Source organism: Clupea harengus, chromosome 5 (assembly GCF_900700415.2).
Source record: "Clupea harengus chromosome 5, Ch_v2.0.2, whole genome shotgun sequence".
Lineage (NCBI taxonomy): Eukaryota > Metazoa > Chordata > Actinopteri > Clupeiformes > Clupeidae > Clupea > Clupea harengus.
In genome coordinates this window covers 17,819,462-17,839,078 of record NC_045156.1, presented here as the reverse complement: position 1 = coordinate 17,839,078, position 19,617 = coordinate 17,819,462, and the positions used below count along the sequence as shown (strand labels likewise).

Sequence of the window (19,617 nt, the reverse complement as noted above, 5' to 3'; positions counted from 1 at the left end):
ACCATGTGAATGAGCCCATTGGTTGTCTGTTTGAATAATTTAATTATTTTAACGAACTCTGTCTTAACCCCCTGTCAATATAGCCTTGCCTATTGTGAATAATAGCAATGATGAAGTTTTTTCAACATTGAGCCTCCTAATTAGACCTAGGCTACTACTTAGAGTCCATCTTAGACTACTTTTATTTCGAAATAGTTGGTTGACGCACCTCCTTACAATGTTTATTGTTTGGGAAAATAGCGTGCAGAGAGAAATTAGCATACAATGTCTTTGTCAAAAGGTCTGAAGAGGAAAGTTGACAACAACAGAGCCTATTAAACCCGGCTTCACTAATGGAAAGCCCATGTGTCTCATCTGCAACAAAGTTGTTGTGGTTTGCAAAGGGTACAATGTCAATGATCAGGCTATGTCTCTTCAATTTAAGGAGTGATGAGGCTGGTGCACTCAATAGCACGCTATCGACTAACATTACCTCAGACAAGGTAGCTAGCTAGCAGGTTAGCTGGCAAAATAGTCTTACAAAACGAGATGACGATACAAATTTTAAAAGACGTTTTTTCTGACTTCCACAAACAGAAAACACAGCCGATTACCCGCGTTGTCATTATTGGTGCACAAAAACAGCTCTCACTGACGTACACCGGTGCTTGCTTTGTAGTAACAAAGTGACTTGTCATTTCTATGAGTGAGGTAACGTTAAAATTCGCTTTATTGAACGTCCTTCAAAAGTCCCCCCATAAAAGTGTCATGGGTTTACGATCCATTTAAATTCCATTGATCTACCGATGTCAATTCAGAGATGCTAGTTATAAACCAACCGACACTTCTCTGTGACAGCCATACGAAGACGTTACGAGAGGGTTGCCTTGCCAGAACAAACAGGAGGATGCTAGATAATATTACTATTTCTAATGCGTTTTTGAAATTTGACATCAACATGGTCTGTCATCCAAACGTGGTGGCTCGTCATCGTTGGTGCACATAAATACTGTCTCATCCAGTGAGAATAGACGCGGGCGTTTAGGATTACTAGCCATAACTGTAAAACACAGTGTTTCTCCTCAGGCGATCTGTCAGTAGTGAGATCTAGCGATAAAAAACTTCAGAAAAGTCAATGACAGGAAACCCAGTTTCCGGTTTCAAAATAAAAGTAAAATGTTAATCTAACCATTAGCGGGGTATTATTTTCATGAATTAATGTTGTAGTATAAAAACTGTCTCTTTAAAAAAAACTGCTACGATCGGAATAATTTGACGGGCTCAAAAAATGAACTGGCGGGCCACAATTTGCCCGCGGGCCGCCTGTTGCCGACCCATGGTCTAGAGGCTGTTATTTTTACAAAAGGAGGCTGTAGTAAATATTGATGTGGGTGCCCAAATGTATGCACCTGTCTAATTTTGATAAGATGCATATGGCATATTTTCTGTTTATCCAATAAACCTTATTTAACTGCTGAAATAGTACTTTGTCCATGAAGTATTATATATATGACAAAGAAGTTGCTGATCCAAACACCCAACAATTAATAAATAAAAATAATGGAAATTATCAGGGTGCCCGAACTTTTTCATACGTATAATGTATAATGGTCTATTGTTCTATACAAATGACTTGTTTTCCAAATATGTTTTGACAAGCAAACGTTAATCTAGGTATCAACCTCATCCATCTTAAAATAATTAACACACAATTCAAAAAATAAGTAGCTAGTTGGAAAAAGTCTGTTACTGTCTAAGCAGTGTGGAGCTGGCAGTTGGTTTACTGGACATTCTAAAGACGGGTACCAACTACTGCCAACAACTGCCAACTTCAGAATGTTGGCGTTAGTTGGAGAATGTTGGCGTTTGTTGGGGCAGTGTGCAAGCTGCTTAAAGTCGTGCTTCAAATAGCCCCGCCCCTTCTGGGGCGATTTGGGGCGAAATGAAAATCGCCCCAGACCTCTCCCATTGACTCCCATGTTAAATCCTTTTTTTTCACAAAACAGAGCTCTCAATGTATTCTCTATGGCTTCCGGGAGGGCTCGCCCCTCCATGTCGTGTCATAAGTAATGGACGTAAAAGCCTATACTAACGTCATACAACTTTCGACAGAGGCATATTCTGTCAAGATGGCTCCTGTTCAGTTCAACTCGATTCGCTCTTTGACAGAAACTCCTTTTTAGTCGGCGTACTAATGAAGATAAATTGACAAGAAAACAATTAGGGCTTCCTAGACCAAATGTATCCGTTCAACAGGTTTCTACAAAGGGAGGGAAATCCTACATCCAAGAATTGGAATGAAAGAAAAAACGCGGTCGTGAAGTGGCTAACGCGGTCTGTATTTCTATATACCACTGTCACTTTTCATAGGTTTCACCGTGTGTTTCACAGTTCGCTTCATGCACTAACACTGAATATTTTTTTATGTGATGACTTATTTTGCTTTTGTAAGCCAATACTTTCAAGATCAGTCAATACATATTGTTGGTTTTGACTTATATGTTACCCCTTTATGTTGTTACTGGACATATCATGTGTCCTGTTAAGCTATGTTACATCATACAACATTTGAGACACGTGGATAATGAAAAAATGGGATAATTTAATGTGGAGCCACATCATGTTTGCTTATGAAGGCTCCTGGATGCAACTTTCTTCCATGGCTTTCCACCTGTAACTTGCTACTCTATCTAGCTATGTAGCAAGAGGGGGCATATTACTGTTGGGTGCTGCCAATAGTGGACAAAAAGGTATTGCTGTATGAGTTAATCAGCTAACTTAATGGGTCGCCTTAATCATTATCAAAAAAATTGCCCCCCCTGAGAATTTTTTCAGGAGCCGCCACTGGCAACCGGAGTACCACGCCAAGATGCAGTAGGTCAGTACACTTTCGATAGTGGTGCGGTAGAAGGCCACTATCAGTTTACACTTCAGGTTGTTTTTCCTGAGTACTCTCAGGAAGTGTAGTCGCTGCTGTGCCTTCTTGACTATTGCTGAGGTGTTGGCAGACCATGACAGGTCATCTGTTAAGTGGGCTCCTAGGAGCTTGAAGGTGTGGACCTTCTCCACACAGTCCCCGTTGATGTGGAGTGGACCTTCTCCACACAGTCCATGTTGATGTGGAGTGGGGCCAGATCTGCACTTTGCCTCCTGTAGTCCACAATTATTTATTTTGTTTTTATGGTGTTCAGTGACAGATTGTTGTCTGAGCACCACACTGTCAGTTTCTGTACCTCATCTCTGTACGCTGATTCGTCGACTCCTGAGATGAGTCCAATCACAATGGTGTCATCAGCAAATTGGATGATGGTGCTGGTAGGATGGGTCGGAGTACAGTCATGTGTGTACAAGGAGTATAGTAGTGGGCTCAGCACACAGCCCTGTGGAGAGCAGGTGCTTAGCGTGATGGTGGAGGAGAGGTGGGGGCTGAGCTTCACAGTTTGTGGGCGGTTTGTAAAGAAGTATTTTATCCAGGTGCAGATGGAGGGGGAGAGGCGTAGTGCAGTTAGTTTGCTGACTAGTATGTCTGGGATGATGGTATTGAATGCTGAGCTGTAGTCTATGAAGAGCAATTTACATACTGCTCTAGCAGTACTATACAGGGCCCTGTCAAACTGGAGAGCAAGGAGCGGCTGCGTCCGTCCGCACCGCCATTTTGGACCATAATACTCATAGTTATACTTATAATTTACATGAGAGTTCATGGTCCTAAAATTTGCAGACGACACATCAGTCATCGGCCTCATCCGTGATGATGATGAGTCTGCATATAGGCGGGAAGTTGAACAGCTGGTCCTGTGGTGCGGTCGCAACAACCAAGAGCTGAACACGCTTAAAACCGTGGAGATGACAGTGGACTTCAGGAGGAGCCCCCCAGCACTGCCCCCCCTCACCATATACAATACTGTGTTGGCTGTGGAATCCTTCAGGTTTCTGTGATCCACAATCTCCCGGAACCTGAAGTGGGAACCCAACATCAACACAATCATCAAGAAGGCCCAGCAGAGGATATTCTTCCTGCGCCAGCTTTGGAAGTACAACCTGCCTCAGGAGCTGCTGATCATGTTCTACACCGCAGTCATAGAGTCTGTTCTGTGCACTTCAATCACTGTCTGGTTTGGATCGGCCACCAAACTGGATAAGAACAGACTCCAACGGACAGTCAGGTCTGCAGAAAAGATCATCAGTGCCAACCTTCCCACCATCCAAGACCTGTACACCTCCAGAGTCAGGAAACAGGCAGGAAACACTGCAGACCCCTCACACAAACTATTCAAACTCCTTCCCTCTGGTAGACGCTACAGATCACTGTTCGCCAAAACCTCCAGACACAAAAACAGTTTCTTCCCCCTCGCCGTCTCACTACTGAACAGCTAACCCACTGTAGCATATATAGCATATATATTTATCCCTGCACTTCTTGCACTCTCCACTTCTTTTTTGCACTATTGTTGTGTAACATTTCACAGCTACTGTATATAGCCATTCCGCCTTGTATACATTTTTGTTAAACTTCTTAGACCGTTGCACTGTTTGTTTTGTATTGTATTGTGTTGTATATTATATATATGTATATTTTGTGTAAGCACATTGAGAGCCACTTTACCAAGTCAAATTCCTTGTTTGTGCAAACTTACTTGGCCAATAAAACCTGATTCTGATTCGGTTTGGTTACTGTGTAGTTCCCGTACTTTCCCCAGATCTAGTTTTAACACATGGAACCTGGGATGCTTTGGCTACCCTTGTTGTAGTAGCCACATAGTTATATATATATATATATATATATATATATATACCCTTTTTATATATGTCTGATAGTTTTCCTTCTGTTCACCTTCCTGCAGTGTGCGTGTCAGTGGTTGTTCTACTGTGGGTGTGTGTGTGGGTGTGTGTGTGTGTAGATCTCACCTGGGGATACTTCAGTGTGTGTGTGTGTGTTAATTAATTGCCCACCCCTGACCAAGATCAACACACACACACACACACACACACAACCAAGATCAACACAAACTACAGACGGCCATGAGATTTAAAACGTACTAAAATTTAATCATCCATAAAAGCTGGAACAGTTCTTGACGGAACACAAGAAGCAATATTAGAGTTGGTTTAATAGAATATATTTTAGCTTCAAGACATAGAAATAGATCCTTGTACTCCCCCCCCTCCCCCTCCCCTTGTCACCTCTATAAAAGACCTATTTTTCTTACACATTATTCTGCAAAAATGGCATTACAACAGTATGTTATGGGAACTATGAAAAGCCAAGTGACTAGGTATAAAATAATGTCACGTTGGAATATCTGCTGAAGAGAATGTCCATACACGTTCGGGAGACAAAAGAACATCTATTTACAGGGTCGGTAGTGGGGCCTATTGCACACACACACACACACACACGCTGATCTGTATTGGGGCCTAGTGCGCACACACACACACACACACGCTGATGTACAAAAACAGAAGCATGGCTTCAAGGAGGCGAAACTTCAACTTGGTTCCACTTGCAACACCTACACATAATTACAGATGTGGTCATGCTGTTTATTCATAAGTATCAACAATCAACACAACTACACTCCTCACCTTCCATGTTTTCAAATAAACTATATCGCAAGAACGAAAATACTGTCAAGTCTCTCTCCTATACGTCTTCAAGCTTCCGTTGCCAAACACTGCCCTCTGGTGTGGGGAGCGTGTCATAGCCTCGAATTCATAGTGGTGATGGGAAATTAAGTTGTTTTTTTTTTTTTTTTTGCTGTATGTTTGCTGATATTAAAACCAAGAGGAATCCTGCTGGGATTCTGATGCGTTGCGCTCTCTCTCTCTCTCGCTCTCTCTGAGGCCAGTCTTGGTAATGGAGTCGGTTTCTTCTGGTCCACCGCAAGGGTAGCAGGGCTGGGGAAGGCTGGCACGGTCCAATGGGGCAATAGTTCTTCAATACAGCACTCTGCCAGAGAAGAACAAACTTTAGGGACAAGCGCAAACGCAAACACACACACACACACACACACACACACACACACACACACACACACACACACACACACACACACACACACACACACACACACACACACACACACACGTGGCGTGGCCATCGACACAAACGCTTAAAGGAATCATGGTGTTCATGTGTTTCTATTAATGACAGCCAGCAGTCAATATAACAACTAAACATCGGAACATGTCTTTTTATGACAATTATCCACAAAGTGTGCAGCTTTTGTCGCTGCAGTGGTGTATCTTTCTGGGCTTCTGGAAGAACATTTTTTTAAATATTTGCGGCCTAAAATTCCTGATTTCGCAGGAGCTTTTCCAAAAATTACAAAGAGGACAATTCACAACTTTTTATCGCAACTTTCACTTGTTTCGTCAATTTAATTGCAACAAAAACCTAAAAATAAAAACTTTCATTGCAAATGAAAGTTTTTATTTTTAGGTTTTTGTTGCAATTAAATTGACGAAACAAGTGAAAGTTGCGATAAAAAGTTGTGAATTGTCCTCTTTGTAATTATAATTGAGTTATGTGTTGAAAAATAATTGATTAATAAACAAACATTAATTCATCAAGAACAAAACGATTGAGAAATGGTCCTCTTAATAACCTCACCAATATGCCAAACAAAAGATTACCAGGACTACAAAAATTTGCAATGAAAGTTTTTATTTTTAGGTTTTTGTTGCAATTAAATTGACGAAACAAGTGAAAGTTGCGATAAAAAGTTGTGAATTGTCCTCTTTGTAATTATAATTGAGTTATGTGTTGAAAAATAATTGATTAATAAACAAACATTAATTCATCAAGAACAAAACGATTGAGAAATGGTCCTCTTAATAACCTCACCAATATGCCAAACAAAAGATTACCAGGACTACAAAAATTTAGCAAAATAGGCTTTACTTATCTACAACGAAGTGCACATGTTGGCATTACAAAAGGACCAGTAAGACTGAATAAAATGTTATGAATGTCTCAGCCTTCATATGACGAAAAAAACAAACAGCCTGTGTCACTATGATCCGTCTCGTCATCTGACGTCCTGCCTGTGTTTCTGCCGTTCTCATTGCTTATCAATCTGTTTTGCTATCCTTGTTTATTTATTTTATCCGTATAGGTGTTGATGTTCAATTTCATATATTAATTTAAAGTCGTCCAATTTCAAGTCATCCATTCTTCAACACTAGCTGCTACCTTGTCTTCAAACAGAAAGTAACGTTAAATCTCCATGGCAACAGCTCTTGAGGGTTTGGCAAATAATCGGATTTATTGCTTCCTTCATTATTCACAGCAAAATACATAATTTTCGTTACATTTCATAGATTCATTACCAGACTCTGTGTAAAAAGGGCCGCGCACAACTCGCGGAAAATGATAAAAAATGGAAGCCAGATCTACTGTATTTCTGAATTTTCGGTGCGGACATTCTGTACGTACGTTCGGTTTCCACGTCTGTTGTAGCCATTCTCATTGGGCCTCATTGTCGACCCTACCTAGGAAAAGATCTCTGCCGGATTCATAAACGCCTGGATATTAGTTTTTTAAGGCTTAAAAGTGTCCGTAGCTGTGCACTGATTCTTAAGCCCAATTCTGTCTGCTGGTGGGAGCGTGCTCACCTGTGTGTGCGCGCACGTGTCTGTGTGTGTGTGTTTGTGCGCATCGCGGCGGAACTCCGCCATGCGCGATACAGAGAATTGTAAACGCGCGACCATGTAGAGACAGAAATGACATGCCGTCGTGTAAATAAGATAAATAACATAAGGCTATTTATTTTGTTTAATAAAAGAACAAGCTATAGACCTGTTCTATAGGAAAGGTAACCTTAAATTACTTCTGTTGTGATCTGGCGCTTTATAGAAAATAAAATTGAACAAAATTAACTTGACCTTTCAGGGGGGGCGCGGGGTGCCGTTGGGGGGGCGGGGCGCCCCCCTAGTATAACGGTAGGGGAAACACTGGTGTGTGTGTGTGTGTGTGTGTGTGTGTGTGTGTGTGTGTGTGACTAACCAGGCTCAGAGTGCCTATGAGGTGGCTCCAGGGGGGCGTGGCTACAGTAAGGTGCAGTTGGACTTCTTTTTGGCCTTCTTCTTCTCCACCGGAGTTTTCCTGTTTATCTGCCTCACCAGGTCATAGAAGATCTGCATGGAGAGAGAGGGGGAGAGAGAGAGAGAGAAGGAGAGAGGGGGAGGGAGAGAGAGAGAGAGAGAGGGAGGTAGAGAGAGAGAGAGAGGGAGAGAGAGGCAGAGAGAGAGAGGGAGGGAGAGAGAGAGAAGGAGAGAGAGAGGGAGGGAGAGAGGGAGGGAGAGAGAGAGAGAAAGAGAGAAGGAGGGGGAGAGAGAGGGAGAGAGAGGGAGGGAGAGAGAGAGAGAAAGAGAGGGAGGGAAAGAAAGAGAGAGGGAGGGAGAGAGAAGAAGAAGAGTGGAAATGTGTGTTATCACTCCCCTTCACGCAATGGTAGGCGTCACAAAAGGATGAAAAAGGCGATCAGTATTGTGACTCCAAATTTACACTTCATACTCATGTGTGTTCAGAGTGACCAGCGCATGTCTGTGTGTGTCATGTGTGTGTCGTGTGTTCAGAGTGACCAGCGCAGGTCTGTGTGTGTCATGTGTGTGTCGTGTGTTCAGAGTGACCAGCGCAGGTCTGTGTGTGTCATGTGTGTTCAGAGTGACCAGCGGGAGCTTACATCCATAACGTTGATCTTAGACTTGGCTGAGGACTCTAGTTCATGTTCTGTGTGTGTGTGTGTGTGTGTGTTTACATCCAGAACATTGATCTTGGACTTGGCTGAGGACAGTAGTTCATGTTCTGTGTGTGTGTGTGTGTGAGCTTACATCCAGAACATTGATCTTGGACTTGGCCGAGGACTCTAGGAAGGCACAGTGGTTCCACTGTCTGGCCAGATTCTGCCCCTGCTCCTTCCCCACCACACGCTCGTCCTCCAGGTCACACTTATTCCCCACCAGGATCATGGGCACCTGGAGAAAAGGAGGCAGAGAGAGAGAGAGAGAGAGAGAGAGAGAGAGAGAGAGAAGGAGTTTAGTTCACTTATTTCTCATTATGTTGTGATGTGTGTGTGTGTGTGTGTGTGTGTGAGAGATGTGTCGTGTGAGTGTGTGTTGATTTCCCCAATGCAATGATGTGATGTGATTGTGTGGTGTGTGTGTGTGTGTGTGTATGTGTGGGTCTGTGTGTGTGTGGATGGGTCTGTGTGTGCATGTATGTGTCTGGGTCTGTGTGAGTGTGCATGTGTGTGCGCGTGCGGGTCTGTCTGTGTGTACGCGTGTGTCTGGGTCTGTGTGTGTGTGTGTGTGTGTGTGTGTGCGCGCGCAAGCGTGGAGGCAGACAGGTACGAAAAATAATCACCTTGCACTCACTCACCTCACTTTCTGCTCTACAGTGTCTGATGCCGAGGGGGATATATCACAAAATTCTGCCCTCCTTCATCCTTCCTTTTCACTCATCCCCCTCTCCCACTCATTCCTCCCTCTCTCTCTCATCCCTCCCTCTCTAACATCCCTCCCTCTCTCTCATCCCTCCCTCTCTCTCATCCCTCCCTCCCTTTCTCTCATCCCTCTCTCTCCCTCTCTCCATTCCTGCTCCCCAAAGGATCATTCATCACGTGAGCCCTGGTGGAATTCAGCCAGGGGGCAGGAGCCTGCTCATGTCCAATGAGAGGTGAGAGGAGGCGGGAGATAACCTGAGAGCGGATCAATCAGACTGTGCTAGCTGAGGTGTTATTCAGGGTCACAGGGTGCATGACTGTGTATGAGTGTTCAGAAGGTGAGCACACACACACACACACACACACACACACACACACACACTCACGTCCTCCGTGTCCTTGACCCGTAGGATCTGCTCACGGAGGTCCTGGAGGTCGTTGAAGGTGGACTGTGCTGTGATGGAGTAGACCAGAGCGAAGCCCTGACCGTTCTTCATGTAGAGGTCCCGCATGGCTGTGAACTGCTCCTAAACACACACACACACACACAAAGTTAGACGTCCTGCATGGCCATTAGCTGATCCTAGAGTGCGCGCGCACACACACACACACACACACAGACCACATCAGAGGACCTATGTGACTGCAAACTGGTCCTGGAGGGGACCATTGCGCACGTACACACACACGCACATACACACACACACACGCACACACACACACAGTTAGGAGGTCCCACATGGCCATAAACTATTCCTAGAGCACAAAAAACACACACACACAGCGTTAGCCATCTTACATGGTTGCAAAGTGCTCAAGGAGCATGTGGGTGCAAACACACACACACACACACACACACACACACACACACACACACACACACACACACACACACACACACAGCTCCTGAAGCACAGCCCTGACAGACAGATGGAGCGAGTGACTTACTGTGCCTGCTGTGTCCAGGATCTCCAGCATGCATTGCTGCCCATCAACTTCCACTTGCTGCAGAGAGAGAGAGAGAGAGAGGGAGAGAGCGAGAGAGAGAGAGAGAAAGACAGGGGGAGAGAGAGAGAGACAGGGAGAGAGAGAGAGAGAGACAGGGATAGAGAGAGAGAGTGAGAAAGAGAGACAGGGATAGAGAGAGAGAGATTTCATCAGGTGATTATATATGGAAACGGAGCTTCTGAACACAGGGTGGTATTCTAACTCTACTGGCCATGTTGAGAAGGGCCAGGTGCGGAGTGCGGAGTGTGACTCACCTTTCTGTACGAGTCTTCTATTGTGGGGTCATATTTCTCTACAAATATCCCCTGGACAAACTGAACTGTCTGTACGGAGAGAACACAGGGTCAGGATGAGACAAGGAGGACACGCACACACCGCACACACACACACACGCATATAGACACAAGGAGGACACACGCACCGCACACACACACATAGACACAAGGAGGACACACACATAGACACAAGGAGGACACGCACGCACACACACACACACACACACACATATAGACACAAGGAGGACACGCACGCACCGCACACACTCACGCATATAGACACAAGGAGGACACGCACGCACACACACACACACACGCGCATATAGACACAAGGAGGACACGCACGCACACACACACACACACACGCACAGACACAAGGAGGACACGCACGCACCGCACACACACACACACACACACACACAGACACACGGAGGACACGCACGCACGCACACACACACACACTTGTTGTTTGTTTGTAGTTGTCCATCGAGGCCGATGATGACGTCCACTTCTGACTCTCAACGGTGAGTTTTCTGGTGGCTGTATAGTCCTATCCTGGATCCACAGGTCTTGTCGCAGGTGGGACATGCGAATGTAGTAGTGGTGGTACTGGCAACCTTGGTTGTTTTTCTTGTATGCCTTCTTTCTTGCCTTTCCTGTCTCCTGGCTGTCCTGTCCTCCTCCAGTGCTTTGGTCCCGTCTTGGCACATCTGACGCCAGGTGTTACGGTCAGCAGCCAAGCCCTCCAGGTCCCCAGGCCTGATTTTGCACTTCTTTAGCGCTGTTTTGATCTGGTCTTTATAGCGCTTCTTCTGCCCTCCAGCAGAGCGTTGGCCTTGGGCGAGCTGGCCATACAGCACTTTGTGAGGCAGCCGATTGAGGGGCATCCTTATAACGTGCCCCAGCCATCGTAGCTGGTAGTGGGTGATGGTGGCCTCAATGCTCCTACAGCCTGCTCTCCTGAGGATCTCGGTGTGTGGCACTCGGTCACGCCAAGTGATTCCTAGCATTCGCTGGAGACAGCGGATGTGAAAATGCTCCAGGGACTTCACATGGCGGCTGTAAGTGACCCATGCTTCACAACTGTAGAGGAGGGTGGTGATGCAAACTGCTTGATACAGAGATTTTTGTGTAGTGATATAAGTTCTTGTTTTGGAAGACCCGGCGCCTGAGTCTCCCAAAGGCAGCTGATGCTTGATTGATTCTGTTCTGGACCTCATTGTTGATGTTATTGTCCTCAGAGAGGATACTCCCCAGGTATTTGAATGATGGTACTACAGACAGATTCTTACCAGTGATGTTGAAGATGGGTGGCGTGGGTGGGATGTTGGTGCTCCACTGACAGACTACCTCTGTTTTGGTGATGTTGATGGTCAGCCCCATCCTGCTGTAAGCCTTCACAGCTGCATCCAGGACAGCCTGGAGGTCTTGTGGAGTGTGAGCCACAAGAGCGCAGTCATCTGCATACTGCAGCTCAAGGACCCTCACTCTGTGCAGCTTGGTGGTTGCTTGCAGCCTCCTGATGTTAAAGAGGTTGCCATCTAGCCTATAGACCACTGTCACCCCGCTGTTGTCCTCAATTTCCTTATGGAGAAGCTGGGTGACGCATAGGAGGAAGATGTTAAAGAGCACTGGTGCTAGTACACACCCCTGCCTGACCCCTGTGCACACAGGGAAGGAGGCAGACTCTTGTCCTCCTATTGTCACCCTAGCATTCATACCATCATGGAACTGTCGGAGGATGTTGACAAACTTGCTAGGGCATCCAAACCGGAGCAGGATGTCCCACAGTAGGTCTCTCTGCACAGTGTCGAAGGCTTTGGAGAGGTCGACAAAAGCCATAAACAGGTCTTGATGTTGCTCCCTGCACTTTTCCTGAAGTTGCCGGGCTGTGAAGACCATGTCGACTGTACTCCTGTTCTTTCTAAAGCCACACTGTGATTCTGGGAGCAATGACTCTGTGATGTTGTTGAGTAGCCTCTGCAGCAACACCTTGGCCAGGACCTTACCAGCAACAGCAAGGAGGGATATACCCCTGTGGTTGCCACAGATGGTCTTGTCACCTTTGTTCTTATATATGGTGACAATTTTGGCATCCCTCCATTGCTGTGGGATGTTTTCATCAGCCCATACTTTAGTGATGTGTTGATGTAGCGCTCTTGTACAGAGGTAACCACCCTGTTTAAGCAGTTCCGCAGGGATATTGTCCATGCCAGGGGACTTGTTGTTCTTCAGAGAGCGGACGGCTGACAGAACCTCCAGGAAGGTCGGGGTTGGTTAAGGATGTCAATCGGTGGAAGTTCAGGCAGTTGATCCAGGATGGTGTGGTCTGCTTCAGAGTCCTGATTAAGCAGGGTATTAAAATGTTCAGCCCACCTCTCCAGTACACTGCTCTGGTCTTTTAGGACTCTGAGCCCATCTGCGGTTTTACACACACACACACACACACACACACACACACACACACACACACACACACATGCATATAGACACAAGGAGGACACGCACACACACACACACACACACATATAGACACAAAGAGGACACGCACGCACACACACACAGACACACGGAGGACACGCACACACGCACGCACACACACACACACACGCATATAGACACAAGGAGGACACGCACACACACACACACACACACACACACACACACATAGACACAAAGAGGACACACACACACGCATGCACCGCACACACACACACACACACATATAGACACAAGGAGGACACGCACGCACGCACACACACACACACACACACACACGCACAGACACAAGGAGGACACGCACGCACGCACCGCACACACACACACACACACACACACACAGACACACGGAGGACACGCACACACACGCGCATATAGACACAAGGAGGACACGCACACACACACACACATAGACACAAAGAGGACACACACACACACACACACGCATATAGACACAAGGAGGACACGCACACACACACACACATATAGACACAAAGAGGACACACACACACACACACACACAGACACAAGGAGGACACGCACACACCGCACGCACACACACACACACACACACACACACACACACACACAAAAACAGAATAATATTTTGGGTATCACACACACATTCACAATAAGGCCTGTGGTGTGTTCTCACTGATGATGACACTAAGTCAATTAAACAGCTGCCTGACTGCACACACACACACACACACACCCAGACCCGCCCGCCCACACTCTAGGGCTGTCAAAATTGCTCAAAAATGACGTTCGAATATTCCCTTTAAAAAAACACATACATTCGAACATATTCGAATATCTGGTTGCGCATTAAGGCACTTGAATAACAGGATAAATTAATACAACGAGACATAACTACTTGTATAGGTAATTTTTTTAAGTTTTAACATATTTAACAACATATTACCTACACAAAAATAAGTAAATGAACTAATGGCCAAGACTGCAGACCTTGGCCTCTCGCTCGCTCGCCCACACGCACTCTTTCTTTCTTTCTCTCTCTCTCTCTCCCTCATCGTCGCGCCCTCTGCATCGGTTTAAATGAACGACAACAATAAACAAATGCTGAGTGCTGATCAAGAGTTTCGTGCAAGCAATTTAAGGTCGCGATTCTTGTCCCAAATATGGCCGGCTTCATTCAGTGATTGTAACTAATATTATTAACATTAATTGAAGTTTTACAGTATAGAACCGACATTGAACGCTCCGAGCGAGCTGGGCTGTGGTAAACATGAAACTTTTCCTTGGCATGAAACGGCAAATAATCAAACCAGTGCATGAAGCTGTTGTAGCCTATCTAATCTATTTTATTCATGCAATATACAGTCAGTACAGTAGCGACTAGCTCACACTAGTAATGTTTCTGTTAACGTAAAATAAAATGACACACGGTACCTCGGTTCCAGTGCTTCACAGAACTCCCTGAAGCCTATCCCATCCACCACACTGATCGAAATCACTTTTTGCGTGCAGGCCTCCTGTCGTGCCGCAGACAACGAACTTGTGGCGGACTGCGCAAAATATGTATCCAGTCGTGGCTGTTTCGCTGAAGTTCCACATATTAGGCCATATTCAATTGGGTGCACATTTTGGAGATGTAGCCTCAAGTTGCTAGTTGTTGAATGGTTAGCTAACTCTAGCTTGACTTAGCTTACACACTAGTTTAGCTGTAGGCTCAACAAGTTTACAATCAACTGACCAAAATCCGAAACATTTCCAGACATAACTCTTTAGATTTTTGGGGGTTACAATCACTTTCTCTGCTGCGGTCAAGCTGGGTTCTGCACCTTCTGCCATCTTCCACGCAAGTCAACTGTTGCTGTGCCAGACAGTGCAACTCCTGTGACCTGTCCCTTACCTCAGGCGCGCGCCCACCCGCAAAGTAGACAGTCGCGCCACTGCTGCCGCTATTGTGTTTTTTTTAGGGCTGTCAGCGTTAACGCGTTAATCTATGCGATTAATGCGGCCGCGATTAACGCGATAAAATATTTTAACGCAATTAACGCAACTTTAAAAAAAAAAATTTTTTTTTTAAAAATCTTTTTTTTTTTTGAATGCCTTTATTTGGATAGGACATGAAGTTATGACAGGAAGCGAGGCGGAGAAGAGGTGGGGAGAGCATTGGGAAATTACATCAGGCCAGACTTGAACCTGTGTCCCCTCGGGCAATGTAGCCCGTAAGTAGGGGGCTTGGCCTACCATTTTATGGGAGCGATGAGGGCAGGGCTCGAAATTGGCACCCGCCAAGCGCCAATGGCGTGTAGATTTTTGGGCTGGCGACTAAATTGTGTCCGATACCCCGCCACTTGGCGAGTGACATTGCGGAGTACAGCGCCCGACTACCGCTTCCGTCATGGTTAAAAATAGCTTGCAACGCCAACATGAACAGTGGGAGAGAATTCTAAGAATTTCTATACAACTATAACAATTTGCACGCTAATACAAAGTTCTAATATTTTGAGCGCGAATCAAAAGTTGCAACAGACTAACTTACTTTACCACACGGAAAGGTAAACGTCAGTGGGCTTTAACCGGTCAGCTGTCAGCTAGAATCCAGAAGTTCGTTGTCTCTGAATGATGTTAGCAGCAGCTAAGCAGCTAGCTATCCTAGCCTGTCACCCTACTGGATCCATCATTAAGATAAGTTTTATACTTCCTTGTCAGGCTGACAAGAAAATCAACTATCGATAATATGATTTCGAGCTTGTCTCCACTGATGTTGTGCAATGATATCCCCTGTCCTCCCGTCTCCCGATAAATTAAGCTAACTAATTTTTACCTGCTAGCTATCGCTAGCTAGCATGGGGAGTTGCCATTGACTAGCGAGCTACAAATGTCAGCCAACAATGCAAAATCAAATGATATGGCAGAACAACGTCAATACCAGGCTGTTTAGTTACATTACAGGGAAACCAGCCATCAAGTACATGGAATTGAGTTGTATTATTGTCAACACAAGTTTTTTGTTTTATTTTTCGTTTCAGGCTCTGGGCTCTGTAAAGCGCCTTGAGACAATTGTACTGTTCTGGGGCTATATAAATAAAATTGAATTGAATTTATAAATTATTTAAAAAAGTAAAATTAGTTGATTTTGTTTAATCCATTCTGAGAGTGATTAACAATGATATTAAAATCATAGGTAAAGGTTGTTTTAAGTCAAACAATGTCAGAGTAGGTCTGAAATGCCAGGTTTAATATTTTGGCCGGTAAAAAATATGATTGGCTGGTAATTTATTTCATCTACCAGCCATTTTGGCTGGTAAGCCAAAAAGTTAATTTCGAGCCCTGGATGAGGGACAGGTGGGGCTTGAATAGCCCCCCTTGTTCAAAGTGGGGAATGACAGAAAAAGTTTGAGAACCACGGTAGTTGAAGATGGAGAGAGCTGAGGGATTGTTGGGCGGAAAGTCTCTGTTTAAGAGCCAAAATGACGGAACAATCGACAAAATTAAAGTTGTATGTAGCATTTGTCAAGCTGAATTTAGTTATCACCTTAATGCAAAGCACCCGACAGAAAGCAGTCCCAGGTTAGATGATCGCCAACCTATACTCCACGACCAGTCCATGAAAAGGTTACCATTTGGGGTGACTGTCGGCCCATCAACATAGTTGAGGACAGTGGGCTGATTGAAGTGATTCAAATTGCTTCAGGGGAAATTCTTACGATTTACCGTCGAGGGGCACCATTGTGTTAAAAAAAAAATACAATTAAACAACAGTGTCTAAAATACACGCTGTCGGAAGTGATTACTTGTTTATTTATAAGATTTAGTCTTAAGAAGAAAAAAAAAACTTTTAATCGCGATTAATTCATTTCAAAATGTGCGATTAATTAGTTAATTTTTTTTAATCGATTGACAGCCCTAGTTTTTTTTTTTTTTTTACATTCGAATATTAATTTTCACATTCGAAATTCAGTTTTTAACAACTATTCCAATATATATTCGAATTTAGAATATTCGTTGACAGCCCTACCACACACACACACACACACACACACACACACACCCAGACCCACCCGACCGCACACACACACACACACACACACACAACCAGACCCACGCACACACACACACACACACACACACACACACACACACACCCATATAAGAACTGAAGGTGACCAGCATGTGGCAGAGGGAGGGACGTAACCGTGGCGATGCCCGGCTACTCATAGATCATTAGATCAGGGTTCTAAGTGCTGCAGTGAGGCTCTGCAGGAAGTGACAGATTAACCTGAGGCCGTATTAACACACAGGGATCAGAGGAGAGCAGAGGGACACGCACACACACACACACACACACACACAGAGACTAGAGAGACACAGACACACACACACACACACGACAGAGAGACACAGACACAGAGTGGAAGTGTGTATGAGGGTACACTGCTTAACCACCAACACACACACACCAACACACAGACACACACACAGACACAGAGACTAGAGAGACACAGACACAGAGTGGAAGTGTGTATGAGGGTACACTGCTTAACCACCAACACACACACACCAACACACGGACGGACACACACACACACACACACACACACACACACGAGGACTCACCAGGGCGGACTTCCCTACGCCTCCTGAGCCGAGCACCACTAGCTTGTATTCACGCATGGCGGGGTCTGATCACCGGGCAGCGCAGCAGTCTGAAGCGGAGAAACACACACACACACACACACACACACACACACACACACACACACACACACACACACACACACACATCTTTAAACTCCAAACTTAGTCGGAAGATGACACACACTTTAAACAAAACACTCAAAACTTAAAAACTGCCTAAAGAGGAGAAACACACACACACATCTTTAAACTCCAAACTTAGTCGGAAGATGGACACACACTTTAAACAAAACACTGAAAACTTTAACTGCCTAAAGAGGAGAAACACACACACACACACACACACACCTTTAAACAAAACAGTCAGAAACAGAGGAAAATATATTTAAACATTTAAGGAAAACAATGAAATCATCCAGACCAGCCCTTTGTGATGAAGTTACATGTGTGTGTTTAAAACAATGGGAACGCGAACGCACACACACACACACACACACACCCTTCAGTTTTACTTCAGAACACAAAGACTGAGCTCATGGGTGGGGTGGAGTGGTTATGAGGTCCCCAACGCTCTGCGCGTGTGTGTGTGTGTGTGTGTGTGTGTGTGAGAGAACAGCTGCTCTGAGTTTGAGCAGAACTCAGACCAAGCACATCACTCTGGGAGTGAACAACTGCACCGCAGGTTTGATGACATCATCAAGCCGAGACATGTCTGTAGTCAAATCAATCAGAGCTGAGCGCCTACAGCAGTCAGTCGGTAACCATGGCATCCTGCTCATCACCTGCTCAGTCACAGCCAACAAGACTGAGGAGTCACAGTATGTTCTTATGCACCTATACGATACGGTTCCTTACAAACGCCTGATTCAGCTACTCGGCTTATTTTAACAGCCACACCACACTCTCATACATATACACACACACACACACACACACTTTACCAGAGGAGAAAAGCCTCTGAAGATAACAGCAGGCAGCATCACTCCTGAAAGAGGCATCAGCTATTGTAAATACACAGGCACACACGCGCACGCACACACACACACACACACACGGCCTCCATCCATGGATCTGCCACTGGGGATTCCAAACACAATACAGAACATTCACACTATTCTGGGAAAGCATGCCGCACATTCTCTGAGTTTCTCTCTCTCTCTCAGTTTCTCACACACACACACACACACACACCATAAAAGGGCAGTGGCATGAGGGCCTGGCTTCCCTGTGGTGTCTGACAGTCTCAGAGCTACAAACACAACACAGCTCCCTCACCCCACACTCACCTCACACACACACACAAACACACACACACCTCAAACTAATGAGACACTCAGGAGAACAAATTACACACACGTGCCGATCCACACACCAGAGCAATATGACATCACAGCTTGTTTCCACGCTGCTAAGGAGAGGCCTCTCGCCATGTAGGGCAGAAAGAGAGGGAGTGTGTGTGTGTTTATTCATTTCAGTGTTTATCATCACACACACCACTGCTCTGCAAAAGGGTGTGTGTGTGTGTGTGTGTGTGTGTGTGTCAGATCGGGTCTCCTAGAGGTAATCTAACACAGGACAAGGTGTGGAGCACCCTGGAGAAGAAACAAAAATGACTTAAGGGGGATGGGGTGTGTGTGTGTGTGTGTGTGTGTGTTTACATACAGACATTCAGAAGCATTTCCTAGCACTATAACTATAAGTCTACAAAATATCATCAATGTATGGTTGGACTTTAAGTATTAACACGTATTAAAGTTTTTAAGAAATCCAGGATCTATCACCCACACACACATGCTCTG

At 45.2% G+C, this 19,617-nt stretch overlaps 1 protein-coding gene and 1 long non-coding RNA gene across 4 annotated transcripts in view; one reads left to right on the top strand and one right to left on the bottom strand.

Moving 5' to 3' along the window:
- Nucleotides 1-5,002: 5,002 nt before the first annotated feature.
- Nucleotides 5,003-19,617, bottom strand: part of LOC105901888 (ras-related protein Rap-1A-like) — a 29,969-nt gene continuing 15,354 nt past the window's right edge. For all 3 annotated transcript variants that reach the window (XM_012829399.3, XM_012829401.3, XM_031567940.2), the window contains exons 2-8: nucleotides 17,798-17,886; nucleotides 10,688-10,756; nucleotides 10,374-10,430; nucleotides 9,812-9,952; nucleotides 8,815-8,958; nucleotides 7,988-8,118; nucleotides 5,003-5,929 (exon numbers count right to left, since the gene is read on the bottom strand). In XM_012829399.3, coding sequence (XP_012684853.1) covers nucleotides 8,029-8,118; nucleotides 8,815-8,958; nucleotides 9,812-9,952; nucleotides 10,374-10,430; nucleotides 10,688-10,756; nucleotides 17,798-17,854 — 558 coding nt within the window. In that variant the 5' untranslated portion in view covers nucleotides 17,855-17,886 and the 3' untranslated portion in view covers nucleotides 5,003-5,929; nucleotides 7,988-8,028. The remainder of the gene's footprint in view (nucleotides 5,930-7,987; nucleotides 8,119-8,814; nucleotides 8,959-9,811; nucleotides 9,953-10,373; nucleotides 10,431-10,687; nucleotides 10,757-17,797; nucleotides 17,887-19,617) is intronic.
- LOC122132916 lies at nucleotides 14,888-17,148 on the top strand. Its single transcript, XR_006152427.1, has 2 exons — nucleotides 14,888-15,139; nucleotides 17,091-17,148. It is a non-coding gene; the product is annotated as an uncharacterized LOC122132916 (long non-coding RNA).